The sequence below is a fragment of the Rutilus rutilus genome (genome assembly GCF_951802725.1).
Source record: "Rutilus rutilus genome assembly, chromosome: 8".
NCBI classification, from domain to species: Eukaryota; Metazoa; Chordata; class Actinopteri; order Cypriniformes; family Leuciscidae; genus Rutilus; species Rutilus rutilus.
The window spans coordinates 14,897,065-14,914,265 of NC_140222.1; the positions used below are offsets into that span (position 1 = coordinate 14,897,065).

The 17,201-nt window shown below is 36.8% G+C and overlaps 1 protein-coding gene across 1 annotated transcript; it reads right to left on the reverse strand.

Moving 5' to 3' along the window:
- Positions 1-10,418: 10,418 nt before the first annotated feature.
- On the reverse strand, positions 10,419-15,448 carry LOC311296118 (uncharacterized protein). Its single transcript, XM_084417764.1, has 5 exons — positions 15,085-15,448; positions 14,301-14,633; positions 13,459-13,836; positions 13,059-13,186; positions 10,419-11,171 (listed from the first exon to the last, which is right to left on the reverse strand). Exons 1-5 carry the CDS (start codon positions 15,128-15,130, stop codon positions 11,055-11,057), a joined length of 1,002 nt encoding a protein of 333 aa, XP_084273890.1. The 5' UTR covers positions 15,131-15,448; the 3' UTR covers positions 10,419-11,054.
- Positions 15,449-17,201: the final 1,753 nt, after the last annotated feature.

The following is a 17,201-nucleotide window of genomic DNA, read 5'->3' on the forward strand; positions in this document are numbered from 1 at the left end:
TCCCTCTCCCTAGACACTTCCTCTAGCTCTTCCGGGTGGACACCGAGGCGTTCCCAGGCCAGCCGGGAGACATAGTCCCTCCAGCGCCTCTTAGTCCCTTCCCGGGAAGGCGTCCAGGAGGCATCCGGAACAGATGCCCAGGCCACCTCAGCTGGCCCCTCTCGATGTGGAGGAGCAGCGGCTCTACTCTCCTCCCGAGTGACCGAGCTCCTCAACCTATATCTAAGGGATCGCCCAGCCACCCTGCAGAGAAAGCTCATTTCGGCCGCCTGTATCCGGGATCTTGTCCTTTCGGTCATGACCCACAGCTCATGGCCATAGGTGAGAGCAGGAACGTAGATTGACCGGTAAATCGAGAGCTTCGCCGCTTTCTTCACCACGACAGACCGGTACATCGACCGCATTACTGCAGAAGCTGCACCGATCCGTTTGTCAATCTCCCGTTCCATCCTTCCCTCACTTGTGAACAAGACCCTAAGATACTTGAACTCCTCCACTTGAGGCAGGAACTCTCCACCAACCTGAAGTGGGCAAGCCACCCTTTTCCGACTGAGAACTATGAGCACTATGGAGCTTACAACGCCTAGTTTTACTATGCATCCTCATCTGCATATCATTTTCATATGCATATTCATCCATGTGGTACCATGTTTAACGGATGTGCCGTCACATTCAATTGCTAAAAATCATTTAGTTGCCTATCCTTGCCTTGTTTTTGAATAAATAAATCAAATAATATAAAATACCTTTCAGAGAACGTTTTTCTTTTCCACCGGTCAAACAGTATTTTTAATTGATTTATATTTTTTATGGAAAAAGATAGGCCTTATTGTGTATTCACGAGTTCCTTTGCCCATATAATTTTTAAGCTAATAAGGTTAAGCATATTTGGCTTGCTGTCCGCAGTGGAGGGGCTCGAGGAAGCAGCTTCAACTCAAGCTTATAGATAAACCCCCCAGTGGGACTACTAATGCTTAGATTATGAGTATGGTAGCTAGCAAGATGCCTAAATTATGTTGGTGGAGTTGGGGAGGTGGAGGGACGGCAGAACAGCTGATGCCAGAGCAAGGTGAGTGGCTGCTTATGTGCTCCTGCAGTTAACTGAAAGATTAGATGGGTTCACTCCTCCCTAAATTACGTTGTGAACTTCACTTATTTGCAGGAAAATATTTTCTCAATCTGCTATTATCATGGTTAGCAATTCTCTCTTAAAGTATTAAAACACATCATGCCACAGGGAAAGTGTTTAAAAGCAACGCATCCACTACAAATATTTCTATTTATTAGAATATAATTTTTTTTTAACTTCTCAGTAATGATTTCATGTAATTTAAGTGTTTAACTCCATTATTAATGAGAATAGCATATCTTATATCAGATGTAAAACATAGTTCATATTATTATTTTATTAAACTGTTATTTTGAACATGCACAGTATTTATGATTAGGACTCATAATGAAGATTTACGGTTTTCCTTAATCTGCCGTTAGGCCTAAACTGTATGCTAAAGAAGCAGTCAGCTTCACTAAACGGCCCAGCGCGATCACTATAGCGCGGACATTTAAGAAGGGATAGATGTTTGCTTCATGTGATAAACTTGGTGAGTGAAACTAGATTTGTATTATCTTTCTATATGTATAATTGTCTTTAAATTTTCTGTCTAAAAGTGACCAAAAACGAATTTAACTCCAGCTCACCATCAGTATCGCCAAACTGCTCAGTCTCTAAAATGTTCGTACGCATGGGTCAGAGTTTGCGTGCAGGTGCGCGAATTTTCCAGTCAAGTTTGTTTTTATAAAACACAACTTAGTCGGAAGTGGCTTACGCCTCTTTCAGGGCCTGTTTTGTGCGTAGGCCTACGCAACGGTTACAAAACGAGTCGGGTGTAAACGGGATGTGTTTCTCTCGTCTTCTTGCGATCCGATCGACCAAAACACATCTTACTACCAGGTGTAAACAGGGTATGAGACAAAAGAACGCCTCTGAATGTTACTGAGAAAAAAAAAAAAAAAATACATTAATGTATTTACATTAATGCTGTGATTTAAACACTTTTAACCTGCTTTTAAACATTCATTAATTGACTCACCATAAACAATAACATTGAAGATCTTTTCACTAATGCTGCTGCTGCTGATGAGTTTTAGATGATAAACTCCAGAGTGTGTGTTTGTGATGTTTGTGATGGTCAGAGATCCAGTCTGATGATCCAGCATCAGTCTGTCTCTGAATCTCTCAGTGCCTTCATTACACTCAACATCTGTGCAAACATCACTGAGATCTCCATTGATTTCAGCTATTCGAGTGTCATTAAAATACCATTTAATCATTTCTTGTTGGTTTGTTTGAACACTAGTGTTTAGAGTGACTGAATCTCCCTCCATCACTGACACTGACACTCCAACAATATCAACATTGAAAAAACCTGGAAAAGAAAAGAACAGTTAATTATGAGCCAAACAAAACTAAACAACAGGAAAGTGCTGTGAAATGGTTTTTTTCTACAGATCATTAAGATTGTGAGTAGAGAACTATGTCTGGATTCATAAATGTAACGCAAACAAACAGCAGAAGAACATCACTGATTTACAGATTCACTCATCTGAAAAACATACATGAGTCTCATCATGGATGATCCTGAACATCCTAATGAACATCATACAAGAGACACACACAAAGAAAATTGTGCTTTTAATCACAAAACAATTTTTTTTATTTTATTTTTTTTGGTAGGGTACAACAGGGCTAAAGGCTCCACAGGTTAAAAGGCGCCTTTGATTTTATTTTCTTCTAAACCACTAGATGGCACAAAAACTTGCCGCAGGACTTTTATTACACGTGGAAATTTGGCCGATCCTTGAAGCGATCGCTTGCAGCAGCGCAAATATACGCTAATTTGATCTAATATTTTATTTTTATGTAGCAAATGATTATCGCTAAAATTGTTTAATGTATTTTAAGACAAAGGTCTTATTGTCCAAGCTAATTAAAGCATCAGTTTTTTAATAACGTTATTAAGAACATTATTTTAGTTGAAGTAATTGTATCAATACTTTGTGTATTTTGCCCCATGCTAGATTTTCAAGGACCACATTGTCACCTCATACATTTACTTGATTTTTAAACAAAATAAACCACTTTTATGATTTATTTTCACACAAAATGTGTTGCTCCATAAATGTTCAGTACATGTATATTTTCCACCAATCATACACAAATGGAGTAAGTAAGTGAAAAGCACATTTTTTTCTTAATGTGTCTTTGGCACCGTTCGTTGTAAGTTATACCCTGCTCGTTTGAAAACACGTGGGGTAGTCTAAATATATCGAGTCTTTATACATCTATAGACGCGAACTGTTTTGAATGATTCAAGGCCGATTTGATGAACTGGTTCGACCGGTTCACTTAAAAGAACCGCGGTTCAAAAAACGATTCGTTCATAAAGGCAACTGGACAACACATATTTTTATTTGGCAGAAGCTGTTATCCAAAGCGACTGACATCACAATCAAGGTACATGATCAGTTCATATAACGTATAAGATATCAACATTTACTCACAGAATGATGCCATGATACTTTTAGATAAAGTTTTCAACACCAAGTCACTTGATAAATTGTATCAAGGTGATGATACACAGGGCAACTTTTTGATTTTTGGTGCCTTGATGTTGCTCGGGCACTTTCCCATTGAGAATGGGCAACACTGGATAAATAATATCTGTCTTGGACCCTGTGTATCACCTGGTTGCCCGTTGACGGCAACATTGACCATCAACATTGCTCAAAAAGTTCTGTATCATCACCTCAGTTGATTGTAGAAATTGGCATCAATGAAAATGTACATGTTTCATATAAACGGCTTATGGCCGGGCAAAATATAAAACTGTAGCCAGGCTTTTAGAGCTGAATAAACTGGGTAACTTTTGTTTTTATAGTTACCAGGCAGAGAGATTGTAAGTAACAAATGTCTTACCATGGTCAGTTAAAAACAATAACAACACCGTGAACAAAACAAATAGAACCGTCATTTCCAAAAAAAAAAAAAAAAAAAAGCAGATCCTTTTTTTACAGTCTATGATGCAGATACGTTAAACGGTCCCTCAAACAGCGTGTTAACATCTTTTTTTCCCTTCCCCTTCTCCTTGTTCTCGTTATTGGCGGTTGGCAAAACAAACTTTTGGAGCATTACAAAAGTAGGCTAGTGATGTTAACCGTGACACCAAAGCTCCGAGGCGTGTGTCGAAACGAAACGATTTTCAGTGAAGCTTAGGCTTGTTTGAGATCAACCTTGCCTTGCCTGAAATATAGGCGAGAGTGGGCGTGAGAGGAGGAGTTCTGTCATGACTCCTGTCAAAGTTAAGGCTTGCTCTTCCTCATGATTCATATCTTCACTAATCATGAGTTCATGTTGAAGGAAGTATTAATTCAGGTATTAGTACATGATTGCCCTGTTATTGTAAAGTGTTACCAAATCACGTGGCCAATGACATTCGAAGCGTTAGGCTTGTTCGACTTGTTTATCGTGTTTATCAATCAATTATTACAGACATGTTTTTATATAGCCTATATTTTTTGTATAAATATGACAATAATCAAATAACCCATATAGAGATCACACTGTCAGAGAGTTTGGGAATATTCACACTTAATTTATACACATAAAACATGATATCACCGTTTTAAAATCCACCATTTTAAAAGAGAACAATACATCACGGTTGTTTAAACCAATGACCATTAAGCTGTGACGTCAGCAAGTCATTTCCCATCATGCTTTTGATCAGCGCAGTCGGTGGAGAGAAACTGCAGAATCCGACACGGCCGCCTCGCCATCGCAGTTTTTTGACATGCGTCAACATGACATCAGAGCAAGGCGGACCACACTAGTACACATTTCTAACCAGCATGCATCTCGCAGTCATCACCGGAGATATGTTCTTCGCAGATTTTGCTCATCTCAAACAAATGTATTTACGGGAGGTTAATATGAATATTCATAAGTTTCCTAGACATGCGCGTGGGACTGAGAATATTAGTTCACGCTCCTCCTTGAAGCCTATCTCAGCAAGTTTAACTGATTCTAATTATTTTTTTAAAGGTAAATAGTTTCAGTGTCGCGCGAACTTATGCATAAACTTTAATTGTTTATCATTTCATAACCATTTATAATGTTTGTAGCCTATTAGTTTGCAAGTTTTGTGCATTCGCCCCTAACTGAATGATTGCAGTCATTCACTTTGTGTAGCCAACAGGATAAAGCACAGAAAACTTGCGATGCTTAAAACTGTCTTTTACTCATTGTTATCATTTGTTGAATGCAATAACTGAAAAAAACCTGCATAAATGTATCTGTAGACTAACAAGTTTTTATATATCCTGTTATTGTTCTTAAATTCTTGTTCATTTTGTAAATAAGCTAAATAACTTAAGACTACACAGAAGCACAAATATGTTGCTTTAATACATTACAAGTAGCCTACAATTTAGATCAAACAAAATTGTATGGAAAAAGTGTAAAAAAAATACATTTGGTACATCTAGGCTACTGCAAATGAGTAAAACACACTGTAAACCCGAATAAGTTGGCAAAACTCAAAAATGCAAGGCAATCAGTTGCCTGGTTTCTTCAGTTATTTTGTACCTATACATTTTAATTGTTCTTAACTTGATATGTTTGAGTAGCCTACACTAATTCACACATGTCAATGTGAACACGTTTATTAGTATAAACTTAGCTAGCTTTAACAAGCTGGTTTGCAAACATACTAAGTTGTTAACAATAGTATGTTATACAGTAGCACTTGCTGTATGAGTGCAGCAATATCAAGGTTTTATTTGCTCTCAAATCAAGCTGCATGCACCACTTGTCACCGTGATGGTAACTATCCTAAAACCAACATTAACAGAAATTCTTCTACATTAGCATAACAAAACATTAATCACTGATTCACTATACTAAATCTCCCACTTAACATTAATCTTGCACACACAAAAAAACATTATATTACACTTAATTTTAGCATTTACTCTCCCTTTCGAGTGCCATTGGCAAAGCATGCTGGGAAATAGACATCCCAGCCGTTTCAGTTAAACTTAAATTTGTCTAAATTAAAAGAAATAATTTCATAAAACTCATAAAAGTGCTAAATACTCATAAAAGTTAATTTGACTGAACTAATTAGTTTAATTTAAGTTTGTCCTACTCAAACCAATTAATTATTTTGAGCGTTAGGGTTTACAGTGCACATTCTTTTACGAAATAGAATAAGCAACCAATTTTAAAAAATGTTGAATGAGTGTTTGTTGAGCAACAAAATGGATCGGCATTTGTATCAATGATCATCATTGTGTATCATCCAGTGCAGTGCAACACATGATCAAAGAAAGAACAGATGACAAAGAGAAACAGTGTAGAGGTGCAAAATGTTTATTAGGCCACTGATATGGTTGTGGATGTTATTTCAGTCATTACCAGATATGACAGTTTTAAAGCTTCACAAGGTAAGGTAACAGAAGGGCATATAGCAATAAATAAATTAAATTGTAGTTGGTTCAAGTACTTTCGAATATTCTGTACATGCTTGTCTATTGGAAATCAGTGTAGCTCATTCAGGTGTTCTGGAAGTTTTGGTTTCACATTAAAAGTGGAACCCTTAAACCTTGTGATCATTTTAATTTGTAAATGTATATTTGTTTGAAAACAAATTTAAATATCTTTTACTGGAAATATGCTAGGCCTATGAAAAATCAATTAAATTTCAGCAACATTTTTCAGCACTATGACTTTTACAACCGCAAACAGTTCACAACCAGAGAACATGGATAATGTTGAATATTTGGACTCAGAACAGGGTTAAACACATCATGTGGATCATCACATCAGTAAATTGTCTTACAAAAAATATTGTGTCCACAGATACATTTATACAGATTTATTTCAGTTGTTACAGGCAGTGACATATTCAACAAACGATAACGTTTTTAAGTCCTCTCCATCTCTGCTCATAGCAGACTAACGGTTTGAGGGGAGTGGTTAAGCGTTTTCAGTCAGGTACAAAACGTGCAAACTAATAAAAACATTATGAATTTTACGAAACGATAAACAATTGTTGTTTAAGATTGCACTGAATATTTACCTTTTTTTAAATAATCCATAAACCTGCTGTGCTGGGAACTAAAATTATCAGTTCCACGTACGCACATGCCGGGAAACTATGAATATTCACGTTGCTCCGCCCACTGAACCAAAAGTCTCAGAAACCGAAAATCTTGTAACACCTGTTTAAGTCGAACAAGCCTTTCGTTTCACACACACACCCACGTGACTGCTTCCTAATCTGATTCAAGGGTTTAAAAATCCGCCACACAGGGCGTGTCCTCGTCAGTTGTTATGGTGTATTGTGTTGCAATGAACTGTTTGTTTAGGAGAGTTTATTGTTGCTATATAACATTTACATTCCACTCCCCAAGCACCAGTAATTCCAAATCTTAGGAATATCTTTGTGTGTATGTACCTGCATTAATTAAGTTGTCTTTGTTTACAAACAGGAAGAATGTCCACATCCACAATACAAAATGTTTTGAGTCACTAAGTGTATGCAATGGAACATATTGTTGTCATGTATTTCATACATTGATTTATTACTTTATTCATCCATTCAGTCATTTTTGCTTCTAAGATTAATGCGTTGGTCAGTTGAGAAACATTTTGCGACACAGCTCTTCCCCTCACTTTCACCAGCAGAGGTCCTCGTCGAGCTCTGATTTGAAAAACTTCGAGTAATTAACCTTTTTCCGATACAGTTGCGTTGAAAGCTTCGCTGCTTCATAAAGCTTCACTTCACCATCAGTATACAAAAGTAAAAGTACATCGAGTTTACCTTGCTACAAGCTAAATTTGGAGCTACAAGAATTACCGCCTGGGTAGGTCCTAAAGGCGACCCACTACTTCCTTGGGGGACTAGAGCAGGGAGTGCTGCACAAGTCCCTAAAAGTGAAGCCAAAGCGTCTTGATCACACCCAGGTGCTGTTGTCTAAACACCGCCCTCTCCTTGTAATGTAATGAAGGTTAGGCAAACTAATCAATCAAATTACACTTCACACAAATTTTTTTCCAAAGATGTTTTCTGTCTTTTTAGGTCGTTTATCACGCTGTTTAAGTGTTCGTTGTTTTTAAATGAGTTTGGCTAGTTATTTGATGCTACAAAAATGGGAGTGTGATATGTAATGATTGACAGCTGTGATTGACAGCTTCTCTGAGCGAAGTAGCCTAGTCACTGAGGCACCAACTGACTTTTTTGGGGATTTTCGGGAGGAGATTGGAAATTCAACTTTAATTTCAACATTTCCATAACTGTTTATTTCACACTGACATTTGTACTGCAGTAAAATGTAGGCCTACTAACGGTTTCTTCGAGAGTTTCTCCTTGATGTCGCGGCTCCACAAATAGGCAAATACAGCGCTGAGCAGACTGATTAAAGGATGACTTGAAGCAGTGCATGCCGGTTAGAAATTGTGTCCGACTTGAGACAGCGCCGACGCCACGTGACTGTGATGTATGCCATCAAATGGCGTGAGAGCGATTCGAGAGCAGTTGTAGAATCCTTGAGACCTTTTCAGAAACCAACTATTCTTTATATTATATCAAATTACAATAAACTAGTTGCTGTGAGGGTGTTTCTAATACAGCGAAGTTTCTACATGTGAATCTGTAGTTAATGGGAAAGAGTCATTAGTCTGTAACAAGGACATACTATGAAGTATGAACATGAAGTAGAACATCATGCTTCATAATGGTCACCATGAAGGTGTAAGACTGTAAAAAATGGAAGAAAGGGCAACTCTCTGAGTGAACAAAGGAAATGAACATTTGAACTCGCTCCTGGCACCATTCGAGACGCAAGTCTCACCTCGGAATCATTCTAATCTCCATCTCTTTCCCTTTTCCTCCATTCCTTCTCTCTCTCCCAAAATTCACCCAAGAATCTATATGTGAATAATTATCAGACGGTATTATACATGTTTGGTATCATTTGTCTCAGTGCGTCTGGTACAAAGGTCTCATTCCCAAAGAAGTAAACCAAAAGGTAATAAGGTATTTAAGAGTTTAGAGATAAATTGCACACAGAGGAGGGTGGGTCTTCCGGGCAAATGGCATCCTGCTCTCAAAGGTTAATGCAAATTCCCATTGTTAGCAAATGTTTCCATGTAAATTCACCTCTGCCCCCAGTAAGTTTGGGACGGTGATAAATGCAAGTTCCCACTGTGAACTCATGTTTACATTTGAAAAGAGGTTTCTGCCTTGGTCTGAGTATTTAGGGTGGCCGAGACTCTCAGCATCATATATTTTCTGATGTCAGGTTTGCATCTTTTCTCTTTATTCCAGAGCATTTGATGTTTTGTATATTATCTTTGAACTGATTATGAAATTGGCATGATACATTTACCTGACATAATAAATTGTTACATTTGATTTTATTCTGACTTGCTCTGAAATTGTTTTCCCAAGTAGATTAAACAGATTTGTATGTTTCCTCAAATCTGCGTCAGATTGGTGACGACTAATATTTGGCATCAATTCAAGAGTAGGCTACTTGGTTTGCAAAGAAGTGAATTTCCATTTAGAACAGCAAATACTGCTTGACCAATCTAAATTTGGTTGTGTCTTACCTCTGTTTTAATTTAATGTTACTTTAAAGTGTACGTTGGAAACCATGGCATGGCCAATCCAAAGCTATTATAAGAGAAGTAATTTGGTCAGCTTATATCTGTAGTAGTGGCCATACCTCTACTGAAGTAAACGTTACGTTCAATTCAAGTGTATGCAATTCCATGGGGCTATACCAAAATATCTTTGATTGTGTAAACGTGAATGTGACGATCTCAGGTATATAGCAATTAGGCTACCTCTGTTCGTTGATCAAAACTGATAAGCCTGTGCACGTGAGACCCTCGTTAAACAGAAGACGTGATGACCTCTGAGCGACATAGTTTACTAATTTGAACAGGTAAAATATACTTAAGAGTTAAAAAGAATAATCAAACATTCGCTCAATTTTAATGATGCTCAGATATCATTAAAACCTTTTTTATTTATGGAGTCAGATGAAATAACGAGGTAATGCATATGTGAAAATGTATTTCATTTGATCTTGTTGTGTTGCGTAAAAGGAAAGACAGTAGGCTAATGCGCAAACATCTTCACCCATGTTATTGGAGACCGCCATTTGGACCGATAAACGGGCTTGCAAAGGAAACATTCAGGATTTCTCTGAGATTGAAAGTTTTCACACTGTTTACACTCAAAGAAACAACTAAACAAATTAATGTATAAAATAGTTTCATATGAACTGTTTAAAAACATGGTAGATACACATGTAACATATTGTCATAAAACAGGAGATGAGACAAAGATGAAGTTAACAGGTCTTTATTCACAGATAGTTTAGATCGTGCAGGATCCTCAAGCAGGAAAGAGATGAACATGAGCAGTAACACTTCACTGAGGAGTCTTGTTTCTTTGCAGGATGGTTCGATGAGCAGACAGATGATGAAGTTTAATGCATCGACGGATGGAGGAAGACAAGGAAGGCAAGTAATCACAGGTAGATACATTCTCATGCAGAGACTGACGAGACCAGACAACATGAAGTGTGTGTGTGTGTGTGTGCTTTTGAAGAGTGCGACAGGTGTGGCAGATTAATATTCCAGTGATGCAGAGTGCAGATGAAGGACCTGTTGATGGCATGCTGGCTGAATCCGTGACAAATATCTTTTCCAGTAGTTTTATCAGTAGTGCAGAGTCGATTAATGTTGTCTGACATGTTTGCATATTTGTGCACATGATCTGTGTGCTTGCATATTGCAACAATGCTGTGTGAGAGTAGTAAAATACACTTCTTGGTCAAAAAGAATGAGGTACTAAACTGCTACAAAAAGCATGATAGCATCATAAATAAATCTCCACAGAAAAACATGAAGCATTCACTGTTCTATTGCTGATAATGTGCTTCTTTCATAAAATATATTTTGGCTACATGCTTTAATTTATTTAAATAGCTAAAAATGGTGATGTCGCTCTGGCTTCTTCAGTCGGGTACAATTCATCAGTAACAGTCAACAATGGCATCCAAGCCTTATTAGTGTACGAGTCTTCAACATGATGCTCCTGTAAGAACACACAGATTCACAGAAGATAAATTAACAAGACAGATGGTTTTCTTTTTCAAAGAAAAAAAAAAAGAAGAAGAAGTAACACAAGGTCTTAAATATTGGGCATGTCTTTAGATGAGGTCATATTCAGTTAAAAATTATATTGCATTGACATACACATCCACACACGTGATGACATGCAGATGTAACAACCAGTTTATAAATTTAAAGCATTCAAAACTTTGTGCGCACACTTGTATATTTGCCAGGGCCAGATTTACTAAACATCTTCATTTGGTATTAAAAATAAATGACCACGAAGGGAGAAAATTATCTCCCAGTTCCAGCATGTCAAGTGAAAATAGGTTAAGACATGCTTATTTATTTGGGCTTTAAATAGTGGCTCAAATCCCAGTAAATTGACTACAGAAAACTTTAGTAAATCCCATGCTTTGCAATAAGGTCAGCCGCAAAAATAACTGTGTCTGCTCCTGATAGCACACGTACATGAAGGAGACGTCTATTTGATGTGCGTGTTTACATCTGGAAGATGTCATTTTTAGAGTGTGCTCATCTGCAATACGTCTATAGGACGTTTCCTGTCAGATGTCAAATAGACATTTAGAAAATGTCTTTTAAGATGTTTATGATTTAGAATGTATGTAAAACTGACATCTTAAAGACGTCTATCAGATGTTATTACACGGCTCTGTGGAATACTTGATTCTGATTGGTCAATCGCGCCATCCAGCGGTATGTTATTCCCCGATAACAACCGCTGAAAACAGAAACACAGGCTCATCCAGGTAATAAAGAGCTAATAAAATATTTCAACTCAGATCAGTGTTTTGTGTCTAATTATTTACTTATGTGGCAAGTAGGCGTGTAATAAGCGGGATAATGTACATCCAGCCGATTGTTATCTCAGAATAAACCCCCTTCAGGTTGATGCAAGACCCTAAACACCCTGTCGGGGGGTTTATTCTTAGATAACAACAGGCTGGATGTACATTATCCCTTACTTAGTAAACAGCAGATGCTTTCCAGATGAAGTGATCTTTAACAGATATCTTGCAGACGTACGTGTGCTATCTTTTCACTGCTAATGTTTCACTACTTGGGTTTCCATCCAAACGTGAAGAGAATCTTTTCAAAGTTTTCAAAAAAAAAAGTGAATTAGGTGCGTTTCCATCAAATTGTTTGAGAGAATGACGGTGGTATTGGGGTCCACCTTGGGATCATTTGTTTTCTTGTTTTTATCCTCTAAACAGAAAAACCAACAAACCGTTCATTTATCACATATTCAACCCTCATTAACATAAATAAACACATTTTCAAACAATTGGATAAACGACGTGAGATTTGTTTTTTTATGTTCATGAGAAAGGTCGAAAATGTGATAAATGAACGGTTTCTTCGATTTTCTGTTTAGAAGAAAAGAAAGAATAAAATCCCAAGGTACACGGACCTATTGGTAACCTAGTAACCAATAGTAAATAAAACACCATCGGCGGAAACAGACGATTTGTCACGTGGGTTTAATGTTTGCCATTTCAGAATTTATTCGGCAAATGCATTTCAATCTCCCATTATTCCCATTAACTCTTTTTCACACAAGTCAAAAACCAGCTCAAGCGCGCGTAAAATATTTTGACGAATTAAGGATTTTTTTCAGATATTTGCCGTTTCCATCACTCGTTTCTGATGCAATACTTCAAAATGTGCATAAAAACAGGGTGATGAAAACATAGCTATTGTCTCTTTAGTAAATCCTGACAGTAGTTTTTTAAGGTTTGCGCTGGCGCAAGCTGTTAGTAAATCTGGTCCATATTTGATTTTATACATGTGAATTAGTTTTTATCCTGATTTACAAATAACTCAGCTGTATGTATGTGATACTTGCATTCTGTCCTGCTTTTGAAGCTTTGTTACGGTGACAGTTGATCACACCAGCGGTGTGATTTAAAGCTGCAGAAACCAACAGGAGAACACCAACACCAGCACATATTACTGCTACTGTCTGACTGGATTCTGTAACAGTAAAGACAGACATACATAATCACTAGACATCAAATCATTATCAACTTTACTAATATTTGATCATCAGTTGTATGATATTGATTGAACTGATAGATGTTTTTTTTTTAAAGAAAAGCAATTAAAAAAGCATGGAATAAGTGAAAATTTAGTATATTTTTAAAATGTTACTGAGTCAAAGCCCTTTTTTTCGATAAACAGTTTAAACCGAAACTTAAAATATCTCAATAATGTATAATTTAAATGAATTATATGATATACTCAACCAATGACGGCAACACTGAAGCTCTTAAAGCTGCTGATGCTGATGTTGCTGCTGCGGCGACGGCGACGGATGCTGCTACTGCTGCTGTTTATCTCCACTTTATAGAGTCCAGTGTCTGTGGTTCTGGTGTTTGTGATGGTCAGAGATCCAGTCTGATGATCCAGCTTCAGTCTGTCTCTGAATCTCCCATCACCACCTTTACACGGATCATCTGTACAGGTCTTACTCTGATTTCCAGTGATTTCAGCAATGAGAATGTCATTAAAATACCACGTCATCAAATCATTTGGGTGTTTTATTACACCAGGATCTAAAATGACAGATTCTCCCTCCTTCACTGACTTTCTCTTCACTTCACCTCGTTCAGCAGCAGAAACACCTGAAACACAAACCAGGAGGATCTTTTTTGGGGGAAATTGTGCAACAACTGGATATGTAAACATGAATTTCCTGAAAATCTGAATAAACAAAATGAATGACAGAATGAAGAAATCTCATTATTCATATAGCAACAAATATTTTAAAATTGATAGATTACTAGTTGATTATTGACACTATTATTACATGGCTATTTGAAACTTTGTGCCGTTGTACTTGTCATTCTGTTTTCGTTCTACGCTTTGCCCGCTTTGTTTTATGAAGGCCCACCCTCTTGAACATTTCTGGCCCTCGCCCTTGGTTCTGTGCAATGAGGCAAAGTGTGATATTTATACAAGGTACACTTTTTTTGTAGGTCAAGTAAATGACCTATATACTTAAAATACAAGTATAGAATAAATAGCTGTGATGGTCACAGATAATAATAAACATAGCCTGCTTTAAAACATTCATTAAAGGACTCACCAAGGACAGAAACGCTGAAGGTCTTGTCACTGTCACTGCCGCCGCTGAAGATCAGGAGCTTATAGAGTCCAGCGTCTGTGGTACTAATGTTTGTGATGGTCAGAGATCCAGTCTGATGATCCAGCTTCAGTCTGTCTCTGAATCTCTCATTATCATCGTGACATTGATTATCTGCACAGATCTTACAGGGATCTCCATTCATTTGAGCCACACAAGAGTCATTAAAATACCATTTAATTTTCTCTTGTTGGGTTTGTTTAACACTAATGTGTAGAGTGACTGAATCTCCCTCCATCACTGACACTCTGTCTGTATCAGCAGCACCAGACGCACCTGGAGAAGAAATGAACAATTATAAAGCACAGCACAGAAAAATACATTACGCAGATCATGCAGTTCAGAAATCAAAGGTCGTCAGGCCGTTATAATAATCAAAACCGGACAACTGAAGCAATAGGCTAGATGGTATTTGGGCCAACCATTACATACAAAACAGGTTTATCTTTAATTTAATGAGCGTTTTTCTTATTTTAAAAACGCGTTTTACATCCAGTTTCCTTAGAGAGAAATAGGCCTAGTTAAATATATTTACAGCTTTCATGAACGTGCATTAGGGGAAAACCAAACAAAAACAAAACAATAACATTTTAGTCTGGGACTATAGCTTAAGTCTTGTCTGTGAAACCGGGCAATAATATGGAAAATAATTAAACAATATGAATTACTGCTACGGATTCCGGATCGGAAGAGAGATACACATTTTACAAATAAGTCTACGTCTTACCGTGCACGAGTAAAACACTCGCTATGTGCAAAATAAAGAATTTCATCCTTCTGAAAAATTATTGGATGTTCTGTGGAATATCAATTTTTCGTTACAAAAAAAAAAAAGCTCTTTTCTGTTATTGCGCAGACACCTTTTGCTGCATAAGCCGAAGCCCCGATATGATCCAGATTCCTCTGAAGCTACGAAAACCGATCCTCCACGCCTATCGATTGGTGATATTCGCCGTTTGTCGTGAGATATGTGGGGGATGTTGTTGGGGGAAAAATAGAGGACGCTTCTAAAACGGAAGGCTGCATCCTAGAGAGGCTGTGTCCTAGTCCAGTCCTTGGGATGCTTGTAAGCTGGTGTCCTTCTTAGCACTGAACGCTAGATGAAGTCTCGGCGCTGTTGTCCTGTAGTCACGCGCTATTGGAATTTGCGTAAATATTCATCTCCAAAAACATCATTTTTGTCTTAGATTTTTTAAATGAACTCAGACAAGCTCAGTGGCGACTCGTTTTTCGTCTTCTTTCGTGATTTTCCTGTGATGTTTTATAATGGAGCTTGCAATTCATAAGTAAAATAAGATCTGTGGTAAACATAACTTGACGATATTAGAGCATTTTGTTCTACAACGTATAAATAAAAACAACGTAGGACAGCAATATTTGTAGGCCTATTTAGAAATAAACATTATTAACTCACAATAACTTACAATAAGTTCTTTAATACAGCATATCAGTAATTGCTTTTTAAAAAATCTGCTAACTCTCATTGCATTCCTACATTTGCTGGAAAAGAAAGAAAGCAGCTGCACTCTCAAAAATGAAACCATCATTTTCCGACATAAAACATGACTACAATGTTTAAAGTACATTCACGTTTTTAAAGAAAAATAGTAGGCTATTGATACCATACCATATTATCATGGTATAGTTTATTGTTACTACCATACAATCACAATTGAATATGCTACATTTTTGTGCACCTGATTTTTTTTTTTTTTTTTAAATGGCATGTATACAAAATGTAAATAGGCCTACATAAAACGCTTGTCTTCAAAGAGTTAAAGAGTTTTTCTGAATGTTGTCATTTAATAAAAATCACGTTGGTTGTTTCCACTGGTATTGTTATAAAAAAATGGAGGTAAAAAAATAAAAAAATAAAATAATTTATAAAACTGAAAAAAGTGACGTGTAGCCAAGTATAGTGTCCCATACTTGAACTTTGTGCTGCATTTCCATCCATCAAAGTACACACACACACACACACACACACACACACACACACACACACACACACACACAGACAGACAGCTGTGAGTACTATTGAACACACCCCTTGAGTGTATTTAATATATTAACCTAATTAGGGAAATGTGCTATGGGGTTTCATTAGCACTCTCTGTGGGATAGATAGGCTCTCGACCAGGATGCAACATCTCATTGACTTCCTTTCTTTACGTTTCTTATATCATGTTGCTTTAAGATTTTGTTACAGTTATTTTGCTTGATTTTCCTTTGTTTCTTTATTTTCCCTAGACTTATGTTTGTTATTATTTGTTGTTATTGTTGTATTTGTTAAAGAAAAGAAAGCAACTTATATTCATATATGATCCATCTTTTATGTTGCAGTTTGAAACGAGCTAGCGTAACACCCGGCAGGTGTTAATAAAAATAATAAATAAAGTGTATGTTATATATTATATATATAAGTGTACCTAATAAAGTGCCTGAGTGGATGTTTACAATACAAGTAGTATGAATACTGTATTACGCCATCTTGTGTCCTAACTGGGAATTCACAGTAAAAAAAAAAAAAAAAAAAAAAAAACAGTTATGAGTGAAAGAAATTGTTTTTAATTGAATTTATTACATAAACAAACAAATATCTTTCCAGTTCATTTCCATGTTTTAGAAAGAAAATGGTGTTTATATTGGCTCAACTTCAAGTAATGTGCTGACTGGTACAAAGTTAAACAAAACAATGCACTTTATATGCACATATCATTTACTATATTTGAATACCTAACTAAAATAAACTGAACCGTTAGTGATTGTAAAATGAAAATATTTGTCATGGTAAGATTCATGACAGCCTACAGGATTTTGTGAGGAGTTTGGCAAATGACAGTA